The 18,443-nt window shown below is 40.3% G+C and overlaps 1 protein-coding gene across 6 annotated transcripts in view; it reads left to right on the forward strand.

Annotated features, from left to right (window-relative positions):
* camsap2a (calmodulin regulated spectrin-associated protein family, member 2a) overlaps positions 1-18,443 on the forward strand; it is a 49,312-nt gene that overhangs the window by 19,300 nt on the left and 11,569 nt on the right. For 3 of the 6 annotated variants that reach the window (XM_037115451.1, XM_037115449.1, XM_037115447.1), the window contains 4 exons: positions 1,989-2,147; positions 4,053-4,136; positions 11,508-11,649; positions 12,348-12,487. In XM_037115451.1, coding sequence (XP_036971346.1) covers positions 1,989-2,147; positions 4,053-4,136; positions 11,508-11,649; positions 12,348-12,487 — 525 coding nt within the window. Of the gene's footprint in view, positions 1-1,988; positions 2,148-4,052; positions 4,137-10,406; positions 10,440-10,536; positions 10,876-11,507; positions 11,650-12,347; positions 12,488-18,443 lie in introns of those variants that run through there. The other 3 variants (XM_037115446.1, XM_037115448.1, XM_037115450.1) reach the window with 2 other exon arrangements.

Raw genomic sequence — 18,443 nt, forward strand, 5'->3', positions numbered from 1 at the left:
CCTTGAATGGTTTTATAATCTTCACTGTAACAAACACAAATGTAAATTATGCTCATGATTTAATTGTCTGTATATTCCTTGTTTTTTGTCGACTTATTTGCTTCACAGACCACATTTCTGCCTCATTATTGTAGAACACACTCTTCTCTGTGATGTGTCTTTTATAACATTTATTAGAATAGAGTGATGCTGGGGAAGTGAGCTGTGACTCCATTCAGATAATTTTACTCGTCTGACTTGTCTCATAACTGTAACATACATAAATCATTGAGTAGTTTTGTTTTTGCTTTACTGTTTTAAGATTGGCTTGCTACAAAAGCTACTGTAAGAGGAAGTTGGTGTCCTTTGAATTTTGTTGTTATGGATAGTTTGAATGGATACAAAAATAAAGCATGGCTTCATGTAAAAACCCTACTCGTCAGTGTGGAGAGATGAAACTCTTTTAATTGTATCACAAATTATTAAAGTTGCTGAATTTGCCTACAGCATAGGTAATGAGACATAGTCCTTGCTTTTTATTGAAAACTAGACCAATGACATGACTAGTAAAGTTTGAAGGGAACGCATGGTAATGACAAGACACAATGTGGTTAAAGACTGAGAAAGGTATGAAAAGTTTCCTTTATCCATCATTTCTAAAAGTGGTATGGAATAAATCCTCCTACACTCACTGCTATATTAGCTTTGTATGCTAAATAGTGAAACTGATTGTGTGAAAATGTTTTCATATTGTAGCAGAGAATTTGTAAGCGCACCTTCCTTTGCTACCCTCCTTGATTCATTTAAATGTCATAAAAGAGAAGGATTTCTAAACAGTTCCTTTTGTGCAGGATTATGCATATGACATGCAGCAATTAAAATACTTTGGAGTCTGAGATTAACTGACATACTTCTACTCCCTGATTGTTAGCACTGAACTAAATTAACCACGAATGAGAAGTAGGACATATTGGTCGATTGAAAATGTTCACATTTACATATTATTGGTCATGTTCATGATTGTGTTTCCAAAAATGAATTAATAGTTTTCAGAATAAAACCCTCAAGTCAGTCATAATGATGAATACAGGGGCTTACAGGGGGTGCCAGTTCCATTAATTGGGCTCTCTCATCAGGAAGATGTTGTAATCAGGCTTCCAGAATGCTAGCAAGTCGCTGTGAGCACTGTGGGTCTTGTAACCAGGGATGAATGTACTTGTTTCCTGGGCAACAGGCACACGGGAGCTTTCAACTGAAGACAGAGTTTCAGATCTGCTGCAGCTTAATGTTGTCCAGTCATATAATTCACTGCCCTTGCAATGGCTTCAGCCCCATGTGTGCATTAAGAAGACAATTTCACCCATTTTGACAAGACAAGTCTTTGGCTTATTTTGATTCTATTGAAGTAGATTTTCTACCAGACTTAATTCATTGTCTCATTGTTTCATGTCTCTTTGGATGCAGTGTCTAGGAAATGAATTACTCTTATTTTCTCCTCTGTCTAGAAGTCCAATTGATTGGTTAGTCCATCAAAAGAAAAGTAATCAAAAACTATTCATTACTTTTCCAAACAAAAATGTCAAACATTGTTTTATTCTGGCCTATTAAATGTAACGATTCGCTGTATTTCTGTAAATGAAGATTCTCTGGGGTTTGGAAAAGACAAGCGACATCACGTTGGGGTCGGGGAAATTGTGATGATGTTAATCAGTGTTAGACATTTTAGAGTACACTAAAATATAGAATTGATGGGCAGAGTGTTGGATAACAAAAACGATCATTAGTTGCAGCCCTACAGTGTTTGACCTTTGTAGATTGTGATACAGAGAGACTGTAGGCTTCTGTTGTTGCATTTAATGTGCAGTTAAGTGGCAATTACTGATAGCATTGAATCAAATCCCTCAAATATACAGTATCATCTGCAGGAAACAACACTGTGTTTGTCATTTTTGTTTGTCATTTTCACCCTCTTAATCTTTTTAATTTTTTTGTAATGTCTCCTCCCGCAGAGCGCTCACCTGGCGATGATCGACACTCTGATGATGGCGTACACAGTGGAGACGATCAATGCGGAGAAGGTGATGGCCTGCATTCGCCAGTATTCAGCCTGCAACCCAGAGGAAACACCTTATGACACAGAGGATGCAGTGACAACCTGGATCAACAAGGTGAGTAATGCGAGCATCTGTGTATATTGTTTTGTTTTTGTTCCACAGAGCCATAAGTAAGTCACCTTTTTCAGTATCTGTCCATGCAGCAGCCTGGTGCTCATACTGCACACAGGTCGCCACAGATACCCCGGCCCAGGGGTGGTTCACCAGAGTTGATAGACGTTGAGCCCTGAGATTTCACAGTACACAGTGGGGTTATTGCAGCCAGAATTACTGACCTAAATACCACCAAATCTGTTTCATGTTCACCACTTTGTCATCATGCCCTGGGGTTGAACCATATGACGTCTACAGGTGAACTCACAGCACATGAGAAAATATCCTCTGGGGTGAAATTAAATTGGGATTGTCTTTTTTTTCTGCTTTCACCTCCTTTATAACTTTTTAACTGAATACTGTGTGTGTGTGAGAAATTCAGGACATAAGAAACGTGAATATATTTAAGTCACACGAAATCTTTGGGCTTTAATCACACATTCATGTTTCAACTGACAGGTTTTAAAGATGGTACTGACAATATTATTTAAACACTGCAGTATTTTCTATCTATATCATGTTATACATGTTCATGAGCAAGCAACTAGTTTCATTAAACCAGTAAATATTATTGTTAGGCCCCTTAAAAAAATCTAAATTAAAGGTCCACAGTAACACAGACTAATGAAATAATAGATTAATAGATTCCAAAGTTGAAATGTTTTCATGGCTAGAAAATATATCAAACGTGGTCATTATATTATAACTTCTTAAACCCCTGCTGCATTCAGATCAGCCTGTCAACTGATTCCACCGAACCCGTGCAAAGACAAAGCTTTTGTCAAAATCAAATGTTTATTTGTGTACCCCTTTGCAAAACTAGCATCACAGAGCTTCACAACAAACACAAAAACACATCAATAAAATGCACAATGAAAGAATACTACTTAAAACAGATGATGATTAAAACTATACAAACCCAACATTGAAAAGCAACGTGAACATTCAAAAAGAGTCCGTGCATGACTCAAATGCAACTACAAGAATACAGTACAGTGTAAATAAAAAATACAAATATGTATTTTTTAAAACAACTTGAAATCGTTCAATCCCACATGATGAACATTGTCTATATGGTAAATCACAGTAATGTACAAAAAACGCTGGTTTATTCACAATCTAATAATTAGTATTTGGGCTTAGTCCAATAATCTGTAGGAGCTACAAGGAAACAAATGCACACTGTTTAAAAACATTCCGTAAATCGTAGTACTACAGTGCATATTATAAATAGGAAATGTGGAAAATTCCTTCGTGCACTGTGGAAATCAGTCTTTGGGTGATTGGCTACATGGGCTGCATGTGCAGATGGCTCTGGCTCCTCCATACAGTGCTACAGTCTATGTACATTCTTCTAGGAACAGTGGGCTGCTGCCAAGTCTGCGCTTCACACACACTCACGCACACAATTACAATATTTAACAGGTGTGGTCGTGGAGTCCTACTGGTCAGACATATGGCTCTCTGTTGGTGTCCTTTTGAGATCCAAAGGTCCAAAATTCAGCAGCTGAACCTGCTTTAACTTGATCCATATGAACTCTGAACAGGATTCAGTGAGATTAGACTTTCTTCTCGACTTGACTTCAGCCTGAAAAATAATTGTGTGGTCACAGTGCAGCGATAACTTAAATATAATGCTTCCACTGTGGAACTTTCAATATTAACCTTAACACAATAGACTATGGGGGCCTCATTTAAAGTAACAAAACAAATCTGATTTTGAATGTGAGGCTTTTCTCAGAGAGCAATCTGAGCTGCAGATGAAGTATTCATCATTGTCTGTTCCATCTATTGAACTTATGCCAATTGGTGCTGCTGCCAGGCCATCTCAGTGAAATAAAACCCTGTTTGTCCTCTCTCTTTCAGGTAAATGAGTATCTGAAAGACACTGTGCTTCAGGAGCAGAGGAAGAAGGAGACGCAGAGCACAGAGTCTGCTGGGAGTCCTCGGGTGGGCGTTTTTCCTTTTCCTTTCCTTTTTTCCCTCAGCTAACTCAACACTAACAGCACATGAATTTACAGTACAGATATCACCAGTTTGATGGACAGTTTCAAACAAGCTAAGTGTAAATCCTCAACTCTATTAAATGGATTTACTCCGACACTTTCCTTTAGACGGACAGATATTTGTCCCAGACCTCTGTCACTTAAATATCCGGGTCCAGTTTCCTCAACAGATCTTAAGCCCTTCAAGCCATCAAAGAAAGTCTGACTCACATATGGCTGAGCTTTAGATCAGTCTGTATTTATTAAATGAGGGGGACAGTTACATCTTTAATATAATAACAAGTTTATCTACCCTGAATACTGTAACAAGCTTCACTCACTTCACTCACATAACCAACAGTTCAGTGCTCACTGGTCTAACTAGAGCAGCAGTCATGTAGTGTTCAGGGTGCTGGTCCATATCTGTTACATAACTGACTGTATTTGAGTAACTGGAGTAATCTGTGTTTGGATTCTGTAGTTTGACACTACATTTGCAATAAATCATTCAATAAACCACTGGCCACTCAATAATGCACTGGCAGAAATAAATCGATTTAAATCTCACATTAAAGGTATTTATTGCCACTTGCACATTTCACAGTCAGATCCATGTCGTTTGTGTCTGTGTGGGTGCATACGGGCTTTGAGCTACTGAGAAAAATGTGGCGTGTGATGCATGTTTTTGATATTTAGTAAGATGGTAACAAGAAACAGCTATGGACCATGTTTTCTGTTTAATGAGCTCTACTTTTTTCTTTTCCTTCTCATTATACATTCAGTAATTTCTTGTTTTGACATCTTCTTACTTAGAAATACAGACTGATTAGATGGAAAGTCTGACTTTTCCATGAAGATTAAAATATGAATAATGCATTCAAAGATTGAAAAACTGGCTGATATTGTTGAATAAGCATGGCTGTTGGTTTGTCGATCAGTGTTTCGCAAAACTATTGATGACATACTTAAATGACTTGTTTAGTCCACAACCCCATGATATTTAGTTCACAGTGAAAGAGGAGTGAAGATGTATCTGCACCAGCAATGTGGCCGGAGGCATTATGCTTTCAGGTTGTTGCAATATCTTAAAAAACACCTTGAGGGAATCTCTTCAAGTTTTGCATAAATGTCCACTTAGACTCAAGGATGAGCTGATTAATATTTGGTCAAAAGTCTGTATCTGTCAATTTCAGTTGAAGCTCTACCTTTTCAGTTAAGATGATGTCACACTCATGGCTCCGCCTACATCCTCGTCCTTCATGCCTTAATGCCATTTCATTTATGATGCAGCAGCCGCAGCAGTTTTTTCAGGAAGAAAAGTGACCTCTGACTAGTTTTTGAACGATGCAAGTTTCAGTCGCCCATGAAAGTCATGAGCCCCCTCAGCACATGTTAGATAATGAGGAGAAATTTCAGTTCACGCTCATCTGCAGCAGTAGTTCAGTCGTCTCTCTCTTTTCTCATTAATTTTTTTTCTCTGTATTTTAATGTTGTCCTGCCCTGAATCTCTACTCCACTCCACACACTTCATTCGATTAGACTTGTCCTCAACCATTCTCCGGGGTCATGCCTCCTCTCGTGCTGTCACAGTCAACACCCTCAGTGATGCTGCTTTGTAGAAATGTTTAGAGAGTTGGAGACAGTGTACCAAAGGGAAAATATTGCAATCCTGTCCCATGTGTTTTAGCCTGTGGAGACTTGAAATGGAGCACTGCAGTGTTTATGTGTGTGTGGTCCCTGTCCCAGTCCCGGGGCTGTGCAGACTTCCAGTGTGTTTGATGCTGATCTGACCAGTCACTGTGCAGACACAGCACTGCCATAGCTATCCCTCCTGAACACACAGGCTTTTAACTGGTGAAGTTGCGTCCAAATAAGTGACATTGCCATTTCATCATTAGATTTATTTATGCTTGTTGAAGAAGAAAACTCTCTCTGAAACTGGAGGACAGAAACCACAATAGAGTCACAGTGTAGTCAGCCCGTCGCTGACTGGATGTCTCACATGCGGAGCCACGCTCGGTCATGATGTGAGCGTTAATGCATCTGATTGTTCGGACCCCCAAGCCTGAGAGTTGGCCTTCAGTGACATCATCCCAAAGCTGGGGGGTGGCGGATGTGCATTGATGTGTGCTTGCGGTCACTGTCTCTCTCTCTCTCTGTCTCTCTCTCTCTCTCTCTCTCTCTCTCTCACTCTCTTGTTTATGACTGACATATTTCAGGTCATTGTATGGTGCACTGTGAGGCTTTCAGATCAATGAAAGCACACTCGTATCAGTCGTTATGTCCACCAGAAGCTGCTGAAACAAATATTGCGTGTGTCTGTGGTTTTCTCCCCTCGAAGTTTGAATCAGATATTTAAAACAACAGTGACTTCTGCTGTGCTGTAGTTATGAATCTAAGCCAACTTTTATGACGTAATGAATTGTATCATCCTTTTTTAAAACAGCTCAGCATGTTGTTTTTAATTGGGACAGTTTTTGAACTTCACTCTGTGCATCTGACTTCAAGGTCTTGCTGCCTCAGACAAGAGACGTTACGTAACAACTGCTTGCTGTGTTGGCAGACGAAGGCACAACGGTCAGCGTCTCGGTTATTTGAATTTAATAATGGCCTTGCCTTCATCCTTGTCTTCTCCCTTTCATTGTTTCAGATTTTATGATGTTTACATGTGTGAGCATAATTCCGACCAGGTTGCCATAAAACCACCAGTGGTTTCTGACTCTCTCTGTCCTTCCTCTGCCTCTGAAACCGGCCTCATCTTTTTTCCGAGAGGAATAACAACGTGTGTTGGGTGTACTGTGTTACCTGTGAATCATCCATGTCAAGAGAAAATCACAAATTTATTCAGTTTTATATTCAGACCAAACAAGGCCTAAGCATCGACTGCTTTGTTAGCAGCACCCTCACAATAACATAAGTTGATTGGCCCAAATAGAGGCAAAGTAATAAATTGGGGTTATAGTCACAACAATGAGTCAGAACAAGATGAGAATTTTTTCAGAAATTAGCATTTGACATTTTTACGTAGTGGAAAATAAACACAGAAGAATTGAAGAAAACAAAGTAAGTCAAACTGCACTAATATGCAAAAGATAGTGCGCTGCTATTTTTTTTTTTTGCTGATGTCTAGTGACTCCATCTATCCTCCCTCTATCCCTCCATCACTCCCCACCTCCCCAGACCTTCCCCCACTTCTGTCTTTGCCGTATGACTGCAGTGTGAGTCACGCAGGGAGCTTCTGTCTCAGTCAGACACAGAGAGAAGTGTACCCTCTGAGGACAACACTGTAGAGTCACCTGGGTAACAGTGTGTTTTTATTTTAACCTACCGTACAGTACACAGAGGTGAAGGTGGGTGGAGGTTTGGGGGGGAGGGAGGACTAATCCTTTTTTAGTTGCAAAAGCTGAGCTGCAGCTCAACCGGACATGTCTGGCTTCAGAGGATGAACTTTGATGGGGTGAGAGAGAGTTGCAGGATGATTGAAGTCGAGATGGATGGGGGGTGCATGTGTGTATTACTTGAACATGAGTTTAATATGTGATGTGTATGTGTGTGCTTTTCTTTGATGAGATGATGGATGAGGCCTTACTTCTCCACAGGGGTTTGATTAGTGGATATAACAGATTTTAGACCCTGTTTAACCCTGCTTAGCCCACAGCCTTGGATCAGCACTTTAGATTTAGTCCTCATCCACTCAAACTGGGGCAGCAGGGTTGGGAGTCACGTATTCAGTCTATGAAAGGTCCGTTTGACCACTTAATAGCCAATTTGTGAATGATTTGTTCTCATTTGTGTCATCAGACTGATCTGCTGCTTAATACCTCTAACTTACTGCATTTTGGAGACAGGAAAATGTCACAATATTTGATATTGTTGACCAGTTCTTGCATTTTCACAATGCTTTTTGGAGATTCAATAATTGTGTATCATGATATAGCCTAAAAATATCATTATACTATTTTAATCACCCAACCCTACCCCAAACTTACCTCCTGAAACGCCAAATGACAGGCTTTACTAAGCTACTGTGTTTGTAATTGTTCTAGTGATGTTTGACTCTGATTCTTAAGTATGATCACAACCCAAAGCCTGATTTGCCCCTGTTCTGTCTCATGCCATGCTCCCCTCCTGTCAACCAAATGCTCAACTTGGCCTGTGAGTCTGTTTTGACTTTGTTTTGGAGGAGGGCAGCTTTTTAGCCGCTTGGCTTGGAGAGGTGACGTAAGGGCAGTCTCCCTCTCTGTCTCGCTCCACTCCTTTTATAATATAACTGGATTTCAGAGCGGCACAGCAGATGGCTCAAGTCAGGAATCTTGGTCCTGTTTTGAAGTCACGTATCACAATAATCTTATTTAAATGACACAGCAGGGGCGTCTTTGTATTTGATGAAAGTGTGTTAACAAGAGTAACAATCCCAATATCATACACACAGGATTTCTCACAGTATACTCTACAGTATTTCTACACTCACTATCCTGATGCTGTGAGGGGTAAAAGTACACAAAACATGGAGTGTTTTTTTGATGGACGGTTTTAATCTTATCTCTCTACGTTCCTTTTATGTCATGACAGGCAAACGTTAAGAAGATCTCCAATCCTTAGCAGACCTATATTTCTCTGCTCTGCGACACATCAGGAGACTCATATTCATGCTTTGACATCCGCTTCAAAGGCGGTCCATCCTCTGGCCAATAGATACAACTGACTGACTAATATGTCATATGTTAGATCACATTAGGTGTGTTCCTTTGATGGCAATAAACTCTTCCTGGTGACTCAAATAAGCATTCAGAGAGCTGAGACGTTAATCAAATCAGGAAAACCCAGGGAAGGTGATCTTCTCATCCTCTTGCTGTCTTTGTTATTTATTTCGGGGGTTTCAGTACAGAGCTCCTGTATGTTCTCTCGAGTCGTGGCTCACCTTTGAAGTTGAGCACTTGCCTGCTACTTTGAGTGGCACTCCCACTTGGTTTTTTGATGTTTCCAGGTAGTGTGGGTATTAGCTTTTAACTGTGGCAAGCCTCTCTTCTTCTGGAATCAGCTTACACTGTCAGTGGATAGCTGACAGCCTGGATATGTTTGTGCAGTAGGATTGTCTTTTTTTTTCTCTTCTTCTAGCTAATTGAGGAATTGAAATGCTATCCTTTTTAGCCACAACGAGATATATACTTACTGATTGTGTTGGTACCAAAAAATGTCCCTTAATTCTGAGATGCAATTCAGCTATTTATTTTTTTTCCAACTGTTTTAAATTCAGCACAATTCACCCATACCCATCTGTATGGCAACTGAAGTGGGAAACTAGGGACCCTGGAAACTACCCTCGAAACATATCGGACTGTGGGAAGACAGATACGCTCGCTTCAACCCATCAGCAATGAATTTAGAGAAAACTTGTGGGTTTAGGGACACTTTGCTCTAACTAACAAACTCAGGTAGTGAATTTAAAGGTCGAAGAGGAAAGTATGTAGGATTTAGGGGGTCTGTTTGCAGAAAAACATTTATTAGTTTAGTTAGTAGTCATTTATTAGTGTACAATCTCCCAAAACTAAGACTTGTGTCATGTTTATCTAGAATGAGCCTTTTATGTCTACAGAGGGAGCAGGTCTTCTTCCATGTAGTCTGCCACATTCCTACAGTAGCCCTGAATGCACAAACCAAACAAACCAAGGATTTTGCATTTTTAGTGGCCACCGTAGGTATTCCTAGGAACTGTAAAGCAGAGTGATGATTGATTTGTTTAAATCTGCAACTTCACCGCTAGATGCCACAAAATCCTTTACACAGCACCTTAAAAAGACAGTAAAAATGGATATACACCTATTGATGGGCACATTAGTTGTCAGAGGAGTGAGACAGAGTAACACTTTTACACGGAATTTGAAATGTTCTTTCAGTTATTGTTCGATTTAATAAGAGAAATTGTGACCCCTGAAAACTATTCTATATTTGGTCGAACCAAAACTAAACTCTTGTTCTTTGGACGTATAAGTGGTGAATGCCTAAGATACATGCAGAAAACTCAACACCGCATTACACTAAATACCATTCCGGGGTTATTTGGGTTGCGTGGGCTTCTTTTCTTCTGCTCTCAATAAACACACAGATTCTCTGCGTTTGATCTCACAGCTGTCATGTCTTTCCTTTTATTACTAAATCGCATTACTAACTAATCTCCCTAACAGATATGTCTTTGTTGTTTGTTGTTTGTTTTTCTTTCGCTGTGCTGCTACAGTCTCCGACCAAGTGGTACATGAAGCTTGTGCCTGTAAGTCAACTAACGAGTGCTATGCTCTTTCATCTGTGTATCCATAGTGACCGCCTCGTCACCGTCACTCCCTCCTCCCTCCCACCTCCCTCTGTCTTGATTGCCATCCATTTTATCGCACGTGTGCATCAACCTGTGACTTCACTGTTACGTAAACACAGCTCTTCTTCCTCCTCTCCTTTTTGGATTAACAAGTGTTCCCTTGTGCTGCATCCATGTGATTTACTGTACAGTGGAAAACAGAGAAGAGTAGAGTTTTTGCTCATGTGAAGGTCCTTGGCAGAGGAACTAGACACCCTTGGGGAATCACTGAAGAGGTCCCAGGGGATTAGACCAAAAAAAAAAAAATAATGTTATTAGAATTTCATTTCAGACACGGGATGTCTTGGAGCAATTGGCATTAAATTGTTTCAGAGTTTCAGTGCCAGTTGTCACTGTAAGCCTGCCTGTAACATTCACTCCTTTCACCTCAAACATGACTGTGTGTGTTTTAAATAAAAAAGTCATTTATATTCATGCCACTGGGCTGCACTGAAGTTTGAAAGTTACTCATGAAGAATGCTGTTTGTAAAAACTCAAGTGTTTAAATCTCGTTGAAAATGCTCAACATGTAGAGGATAATAATTTGGTATTATATTATCAGGGCTAAGATGATAACATCTGGAAAGATAATCAGTGAGGTACCTCAGTTGAATCTCTGCCACACTGTTATTTACTATAGTGGGCTTTGTCGTCTCTCAGTGGGCTCAGTGTGATTGTCTTTTTTTGGCGACAATTTAAAGCTTTTAGTACACATGCTGTAAGGCTCCAGAACAACTCAGTTACCTTCATACATGAGTAAAACTAATGAAGCCTTGATGAGTTCTAAAGTGTTTGTTCCTGCTTTAAAGACACAATAAAGACACAGCTGTTGTGACGGCTGCACCATAATACATGACTAATTTTAAAGCTGTACTTAATGATTAAAAACAACAGGAAGGGTATGTCAGTTGGTACTCTACTGTAGATGTAGGCGGGGTAATGTTTCATGATGCATTTAATTATAGCTATGTATTTTATGTTGTGCAGGCTCGCTACAGGAAGGAGCAGGCCTCAACCCAGCCCGTTCCATGGATCCCCCCAGTGGACAATCTGCTGAAAGACAGCACAGACGGCTCAGCTCTCGGTGCTCTGCTGCACTTCTACTGCCCTCAGCTGCTACAACTGGATGGTGAGGAGCATGCTGGTGTTTGTGTGTTGGTTTTAGACCTCTGCAGGGTCGTGCAACAAAGCACAAGATGTTCATGATTTATTGGCAGGAGTTCAGGTGCTCTTCTGACCATTAGGTTGTTTCTGCCCTTTGAAAATGAAATGATGAACATCTATTTTCAGAAAGGATTTTAACTGCATTATATAAATGTTCATATTCAAACCAAAAAGGATTCTCTTTTTTTATTTATAGTGCTTGTTTTTAACATCCATATATGTTCAGATTTGTTTTTCTGCTCTGAAAGACAAGTTAAAGTTTGTCCCCTGCCTGTGAATGGCATCACAGTAACACACTCACAGACTGCTGATAAAGCATGTTGATAACAGGTGCAATAAACACACATGTTCATATACCATAAATATCCACACACACACACACACACACAGGCACTCAATTGACCTGAAAACATCACTGAAACAAAATACCTGAAATGTATGAACACACAGCTCCACCCACAGCTTGATGACATGCAACCAACTGTCACGATCTGGTCAGTCATTCAAACATTTGTCAGCAGTTCCTTCCTAAAAGATTCTCTACAAACACACTAAAACCTCCTCTGAAGGTCTCTGAGGTGTGTGCTAAAACCAGAGCCTCTTTAGTCATCATATTCGTCTTGACGTCACTCTGACACCTGATGGCTCCCTCTGCCCTCCCAGATGTATGTCTGAAGGAGAACATGACGCTGGCTGATCGGCTATACAACCTGCAGCTCATCCAGGACTTCTGCAAAGACAACCTGAACAGCTGCTGCCACTTCAGCCTGGAGGACATGCTCTACGCCTCCTCCGCCATCAAGGTACTGCTTCAACCTGGCTGCATTCATGTCGTTTCGTGTCAAACATGAGACATTTGCGACACCAGTTCACTTCACCCTATGGTGCTTATAGAGTTATATATAGAGGTCAGCAGCAGGTCACTGCATGTTTGGGGCCTCTATTTTTTTTTTAATTAATAAGAAATTATATGTGTGAAATTACATTTTTAATTGTGTCTGTATTAGAGTTTGTGTTTTGAAATCCTATCTGTATCCTATTTATATCTTGTAAATTGGGCTTTCAGTTCTTTCTAGGCTCAGAGAATCTCTGGAGTGACTTGAGGCTTGTGTTTTGATGCTGAATCTATTCGGTTGTTGTCCAAAGCTTCTGTGCAAAACCGGTTGTCCACTCTTAAATCTTGGTGTGTTCCAGTCCTTACAGTCTTGGAGAAATATCTGGTGGAATATAAATTGCTGAACTACTGATTTATTTGAAACAGAACTTTAAAACCTTACTTGCCTGCAGAGAGTAGAAAACCTGCCATGGTCGTTAACATAAAATCTAAGGAAGTGGCTGTTGTTTTTTGGTTTTTTTTTTGAAACATAAGAAAACTGTCAGGTCTCGCTTTCCACAGTCATAACATCAGCAAATCAAAATGTTGAGTTACACTTAAGTTAATTGTTGTTTCCATAAGTGGTTACAAATCCTGTACGTGTTAATTCATTCATGAGCTTTTTAAGAAAACAGATTAGAAAACCATATGGTGTGATGTCCAGTGAGGGAGGCTAAATGAAACCGGAGAAACAAGCAGCTCTGTCAGCCAGTGTGGTGAGTCATGCTGTGGAAAAACCATTCAATCCAAGCTGTCTTCATCAACCACAAGCATGGAGAGCTGCACTCACCCTGCTCTCCCAACATGTCTGCATATATTTTTTTCATTCTTTCCTCACACACTCCTCTTGACACTCTTCATTAATTTCCTTCTTTAATTTCCTTTGTTTTTTCTTCCCTCCCCTTCCTAATTTCCCTCTCCAATTTCAGTCTTCTTTCTTTCTTTCTTCATCTCGTCTTTACGTTTCAATTTCTGTGCTCTGCTTTTTCAGTCATTTTCTTTCTCTTGTTTTCTCTCACTGACTCACTCCTTTTCTCTCCATAACTCACAGCTCAGTCCTCTGTTCATTCTGACACCTGTGTGTGTGTGTGTGTGTGTGTGTGTGTGTGTGTGTGTGTTCATCTGTCAGAGGAACAGCTTGGGCACAGTAAACATCACTTCTGCACCTACCTTTCTTACTTTGTCAATAAAAAACAGGTGTATACGCCTAGTGTATGGGTCACCTGAGATCAACCAGGTGACAGTATTATCAGCAGGCTTTAAACAGTCGAGGGTGTTGGTTGTCAAGTATAGAACAACGTTATCGTAGTTCACCTTTTTTTACTTGGTCACAGCCACTATTGTTTGTTTGCAAACACATGCTATATATATGCCCCAGAGCGAGTGCATGACGAATTTTGTATTTCTGTAAAAGGTCAACTTTGGTTCCTTAACAGAAAATTCTATGTATTTTTGTCTGTGCAGAAAGCTTTTTCATCAAATAGGCACAGTGGCTACTAGAGGCCACAATTCCCACAACTTCCTAAAATAGCAACTCCCACTCTTCTGCCACATGAAAAGGCACCATAACTGCCACCATAAAGGCAGCGCACTACTATTTTTCTGGTGGTTTGGTGTAATTTTGTGTTGATTCTGTGTCTCTGATGTGTCCATCTCAGTTAGTTTTGCCTGAGAGCTGCAATACCAAAAAAAGAAAAAAAAAAGAAAAGGTGATGTGTCTGAATGACATTGACTCTGCCTCAGCATGTCCTCTGACTGAGAAATGTTGCTCTCAGCAGAGACTGAACACACAGGTCACTGAAAGGACAAACGTCAGTAAACTAAACATCAGCATTCAAGCTACCTTAAACTTAAAAACATGCTGTTTACAGTGCAGCTGGAGATGTTTCCACCCTGCTTTTAACAGCATTTTATGCACACTAAATCAAATATATTAGCTGGCTGTGCTGAATTGAATACATGGACTTTTTGGACACTGATAAAAGACTTGGAAATTAGCTTTCTTTATTTACAGTAAATGGAACTGGTTCTTGCCAAATATTGATATTGTACTCATATTAAAGTTACATGTATAAAACATGATAAATCAGGGATAAAGCAATAAGTTCTGCATCATCCATCTCGCACTCTAAGCATCCCAAAGCTCAAACACATCGACCGAGCACACAGCATCAAAAAAGAAATAATTGAGTCCTCTGAACGAGCCAGTAGCCATATTTTGCTGACACTGATTTCACGAGGGATAAAAAAAAATATATACCAGCAGGGAAGAGTTATTGCCTGAGAGCAGCAGTGCAGCCAGAACTGCACACAGAACCAGTTAGATTCAGTAACCTTGGCCCAGTTTCCAGGCAGTCGCACCCTCAGTAGCTGTACGTCGTGGCCCATCATACTAATGGAGACTTTATTATAGAGATTGAGCTGAGACGTTTAACAGGGAGGGGGAGTGAAAGAGGTGTTGATGTGGAAGAAAATGGAAAAGGGGAGAGGAGAGATGAGGAGGAGCGATAACGCTTACACCGGCAGACAGTTCGAAACAGATAGAGAGGACATGGAAGAGACTGACAGAGGGACGGAGTCTCTGGGGATCTTGGCGATGTGTTTTAACGTGCCCAAGTGTTCCAGTGCTAATCCCTCCATCTAATCCCTGCTTCAAATTTTTCCATTTAGAATAAAGAACATTAAGTAAGACAGAGGGCAAATTCATCTTTGTGTTTAAACCACATGGATATTGTGGATAAAGATAAACAAAATGCACCAGATTTATGTTTTATATTAATAAATCTGAAGATTCATTGTCTGAAAAATACCCATTATAATTTGTCAGAGCCAAATACAACATATTGAATGCTCTTCTTGTGTCCAACTAACTGACAACAGAATAACAATCACCCAAGTATCAAAGTATCAAATACGTTTTGTATCAATCAACTGACAGACTCTCTGTTATGAATGAATGTTAATACACAAACTGTTAATTGTGAGATAAAGGTCATAAATTCGACTGCTTGGCTGAGCAGGGTGAACATGGAGGACATCATGACACAGAAATGGAAAGCAAGACCTGACAAGTTTAAAATGAGATACCTCATCTCAGGTTAAACACGACAGTGTGAGACTTTCATAGATATTTATCAGTTAGCCAAAGAAATCGGTCTATATGTGCAGAAAATTGGAATTGAGCCTGAAGCTTCTCGGCCTGAACATTTGACAGCTGAATGAGTGTCTCCATGCCCTCACACACACACACACACACACACACACCCCAATCTGTGCGACATCCCCGTGTCAGATTCCATGTGCCTCTTTCTGGTTGAATAAGTTGAGCGTTAAAAGGCCTGTTCCCTTTACTCTGAGGATACCACAAGACATGGAATGAAAGTCGACATAAAGCTCAACATTTTTTACATTTGATGAAGACCGAATTATTCTCCATTATATACAGTGGCTCTCTATAAAGAGACGATAAACTAGCCTCTGGTACCCAACCCCCAAAGCCATAGAAAACACACATTACTCAGGGCTATTCATTCCTAATGGACACCAGGCTTGTAAATCACGTCAACCCACTCCCATTTACCGACTCTTCATTTAATTAATTTACAGCACATCTAAATTACCATCTGTGGATGCAACGAGGAGAAATGAAATTCGCCAGCTTTGGGCTTTCGCCAGCTTCGTTTTTTTTTGTCTTTTTTTTTTTTTTTGACTGGAAGGTTTGTAGCAGACATGCTGAGGTTGCCCTGAGGAAGGCAATTAACACACTTTCTGTAATTCATAAGCTGCCTCTCCAGCATGGCTGTTGATCATTTGTCATCATTTGATGTCAGCAATGAAGAATTGACTGTATGTTTTTCAAGTGTGTAACTATATTAAACATAGTCTGGGCTCTGTGTTTGATTTACTCAGTTACACTGCATTCAAGTCATCAGTTTGAGTTATTGGCATTGAGCAGGTAAAGAGAGCAAGGTTCATGAGATGCTCAAGTAATGATTGGTCTTTTCAGTGTCATATCTTTTCATAAATTTGGGCACTAAGTTCCTAACTTGACATGGCGCCTCCACGTGTGTCCACTGCAGACATTTAAGCACGGAAGAAATTACTTCTTCTAGATTTAGTTTTTTATGTTTAGCAATGTAATGCAAGCCCAGGGTTTTTTCGCCGGGCATTTCAGGGCAGCCTGATAAACTTGGCGCTAAATCGAGAGAGTGGGTTTTCCAAGTTGGAGTAAGCTTGTCTTTCTGTGTGTTTGGCTGTAGGACCTAGATCCTTTAATCAACCCTCTGGCCCAATGATTATTGACATTAATGCTCAGTGAAGGCTCAGTGTGTGTCTGTGCTTAGTGACCTGCTGAGTTTGCTAATGTGCAGTAATTTGTGTGGTGTCCGACTTTGTGCTTTTATGCATGCAAACCTCAAACATTGCCAGTGCATTTGAATGTTACATAGGTCATGTGCAAGTGTGTGCATGTGCAGTACATGCATGGTGGGGCTGTTTGCACCCATTTCTGTAGAGTGGATTAGCTAAGTCCACCCCCACCTCCCTCAACCCCGAGTTCTCTTCTAGTAATCACCAATCAGGTCCCTGTTGTCATCCTGAGAGTGACACATGCTCAAATCTCCAGCAAACAGATCTGGCAACACTGCAGACCTGGCGAGGGAGTAATGCCATTCTGTAGGGAGCTAGGCGGAGTGGTGGTGCAGCGGGTAGTTGTTTGGAGATATGTGTGAATGTGTGTGACTGCTGACTGGTGGTATTAGGCGATAACACTCACACCTGGTGTGTCAGTAGTAGTCAGAGGGACAGATGGGGAGAGAGAAGTCAGGCTGGGCTTTCTGCCACAAATCTCGACCAGGAGGACAATAGGAGATCTTTGTGTCTTTTTTATTTCTTTCTTCATTTTATTTCATTTCTCTTATTTCCTCTTTTGTTCATTCATCGAGAAATGCTTCACATGCTGTGAACACACCTCAAGGTAACCAGCAATTTGGTATTTGACTAGCTGTTTGGTAGCATTTCTATGCTAAAGAGCTTTTAAACCACAGAGTTGTGATAGGGCAAATGTAACTCAAAACATAGCTTGAAATAGCTTTTTTTTAAAACTTTCTTTTGGCTGATTGAGGGAAAGCTGTAGTAAGTAACTGTTCAGTTTGCATGTAAAGTAAAATGCATATTTGTTTATTGTGCTTTAATTACTTTGGTACTTTGGTAACCATGTGCACTACAGTTTCTAAAACCAGGCTCCTGTGTCAGTGATACACCTTTTCATGCATGTAAAGAACAATAGAGTCCAAAAAAAAGAAAAGTAAAATGCTGCAGTATCACCCACGGGAAACCATTGCTACTGGTGTTAATTGCCTGTGCCCCTCCTGCTGTGCTTTTGGGTTGCAGTTGGGGGGGCTTAAGGCGTATATGCATGATGTCTGTATGTGTGTGTGTGCGCGCATGGTAGAGCAAAATGTTGCTGATAAAGTGAATCAGGTATCTTTAGAGCTGAGCCATGCAGCATTGTCTTTGTCTGGAGACCATAGACTGAGGGTAGGGAGGGGGCGTGATTCCTCAAGGTCGTCCCTGCTTCACCGCACTCACTTTGCATATGTATGTGTGTGTGCACATATGCATGTGTGAGTGAGTGCTGGCATGTTCCCTGCAAAAAATGCTCAGTTGGACATGACAATCAATTAAATATTGATTCATGAAATATGTCAACATGGGCAGAAAAACTGAGCTGGATTCAATTTGCAATGCAAGATAACTTGTTTTTGATGAGATGAGCTTGACTTTGACTTTTGACTTTGTTTCGTGATGACACTAATTTAAAATGTGTTTTGGATTTTTTTTACACTCATAATAACACAAATCTTTACTCATTAAAATGCAGTGTT

This window comes from Acanthopagrus latus, chromosome 11 (assembly GCF_904848185.1).
Source record: "Acanthopagrus latus isolate v.2019 chromosome 11, fAcaLat1.1, whole genome shotgun sequence".
NCBI classification, from domain to species: Eukaryota; Metazoa; Chordata; class Actinopteri; order Spariformes; family Sparidae; genus Acanthopagrus; species Acanthopagrus latus.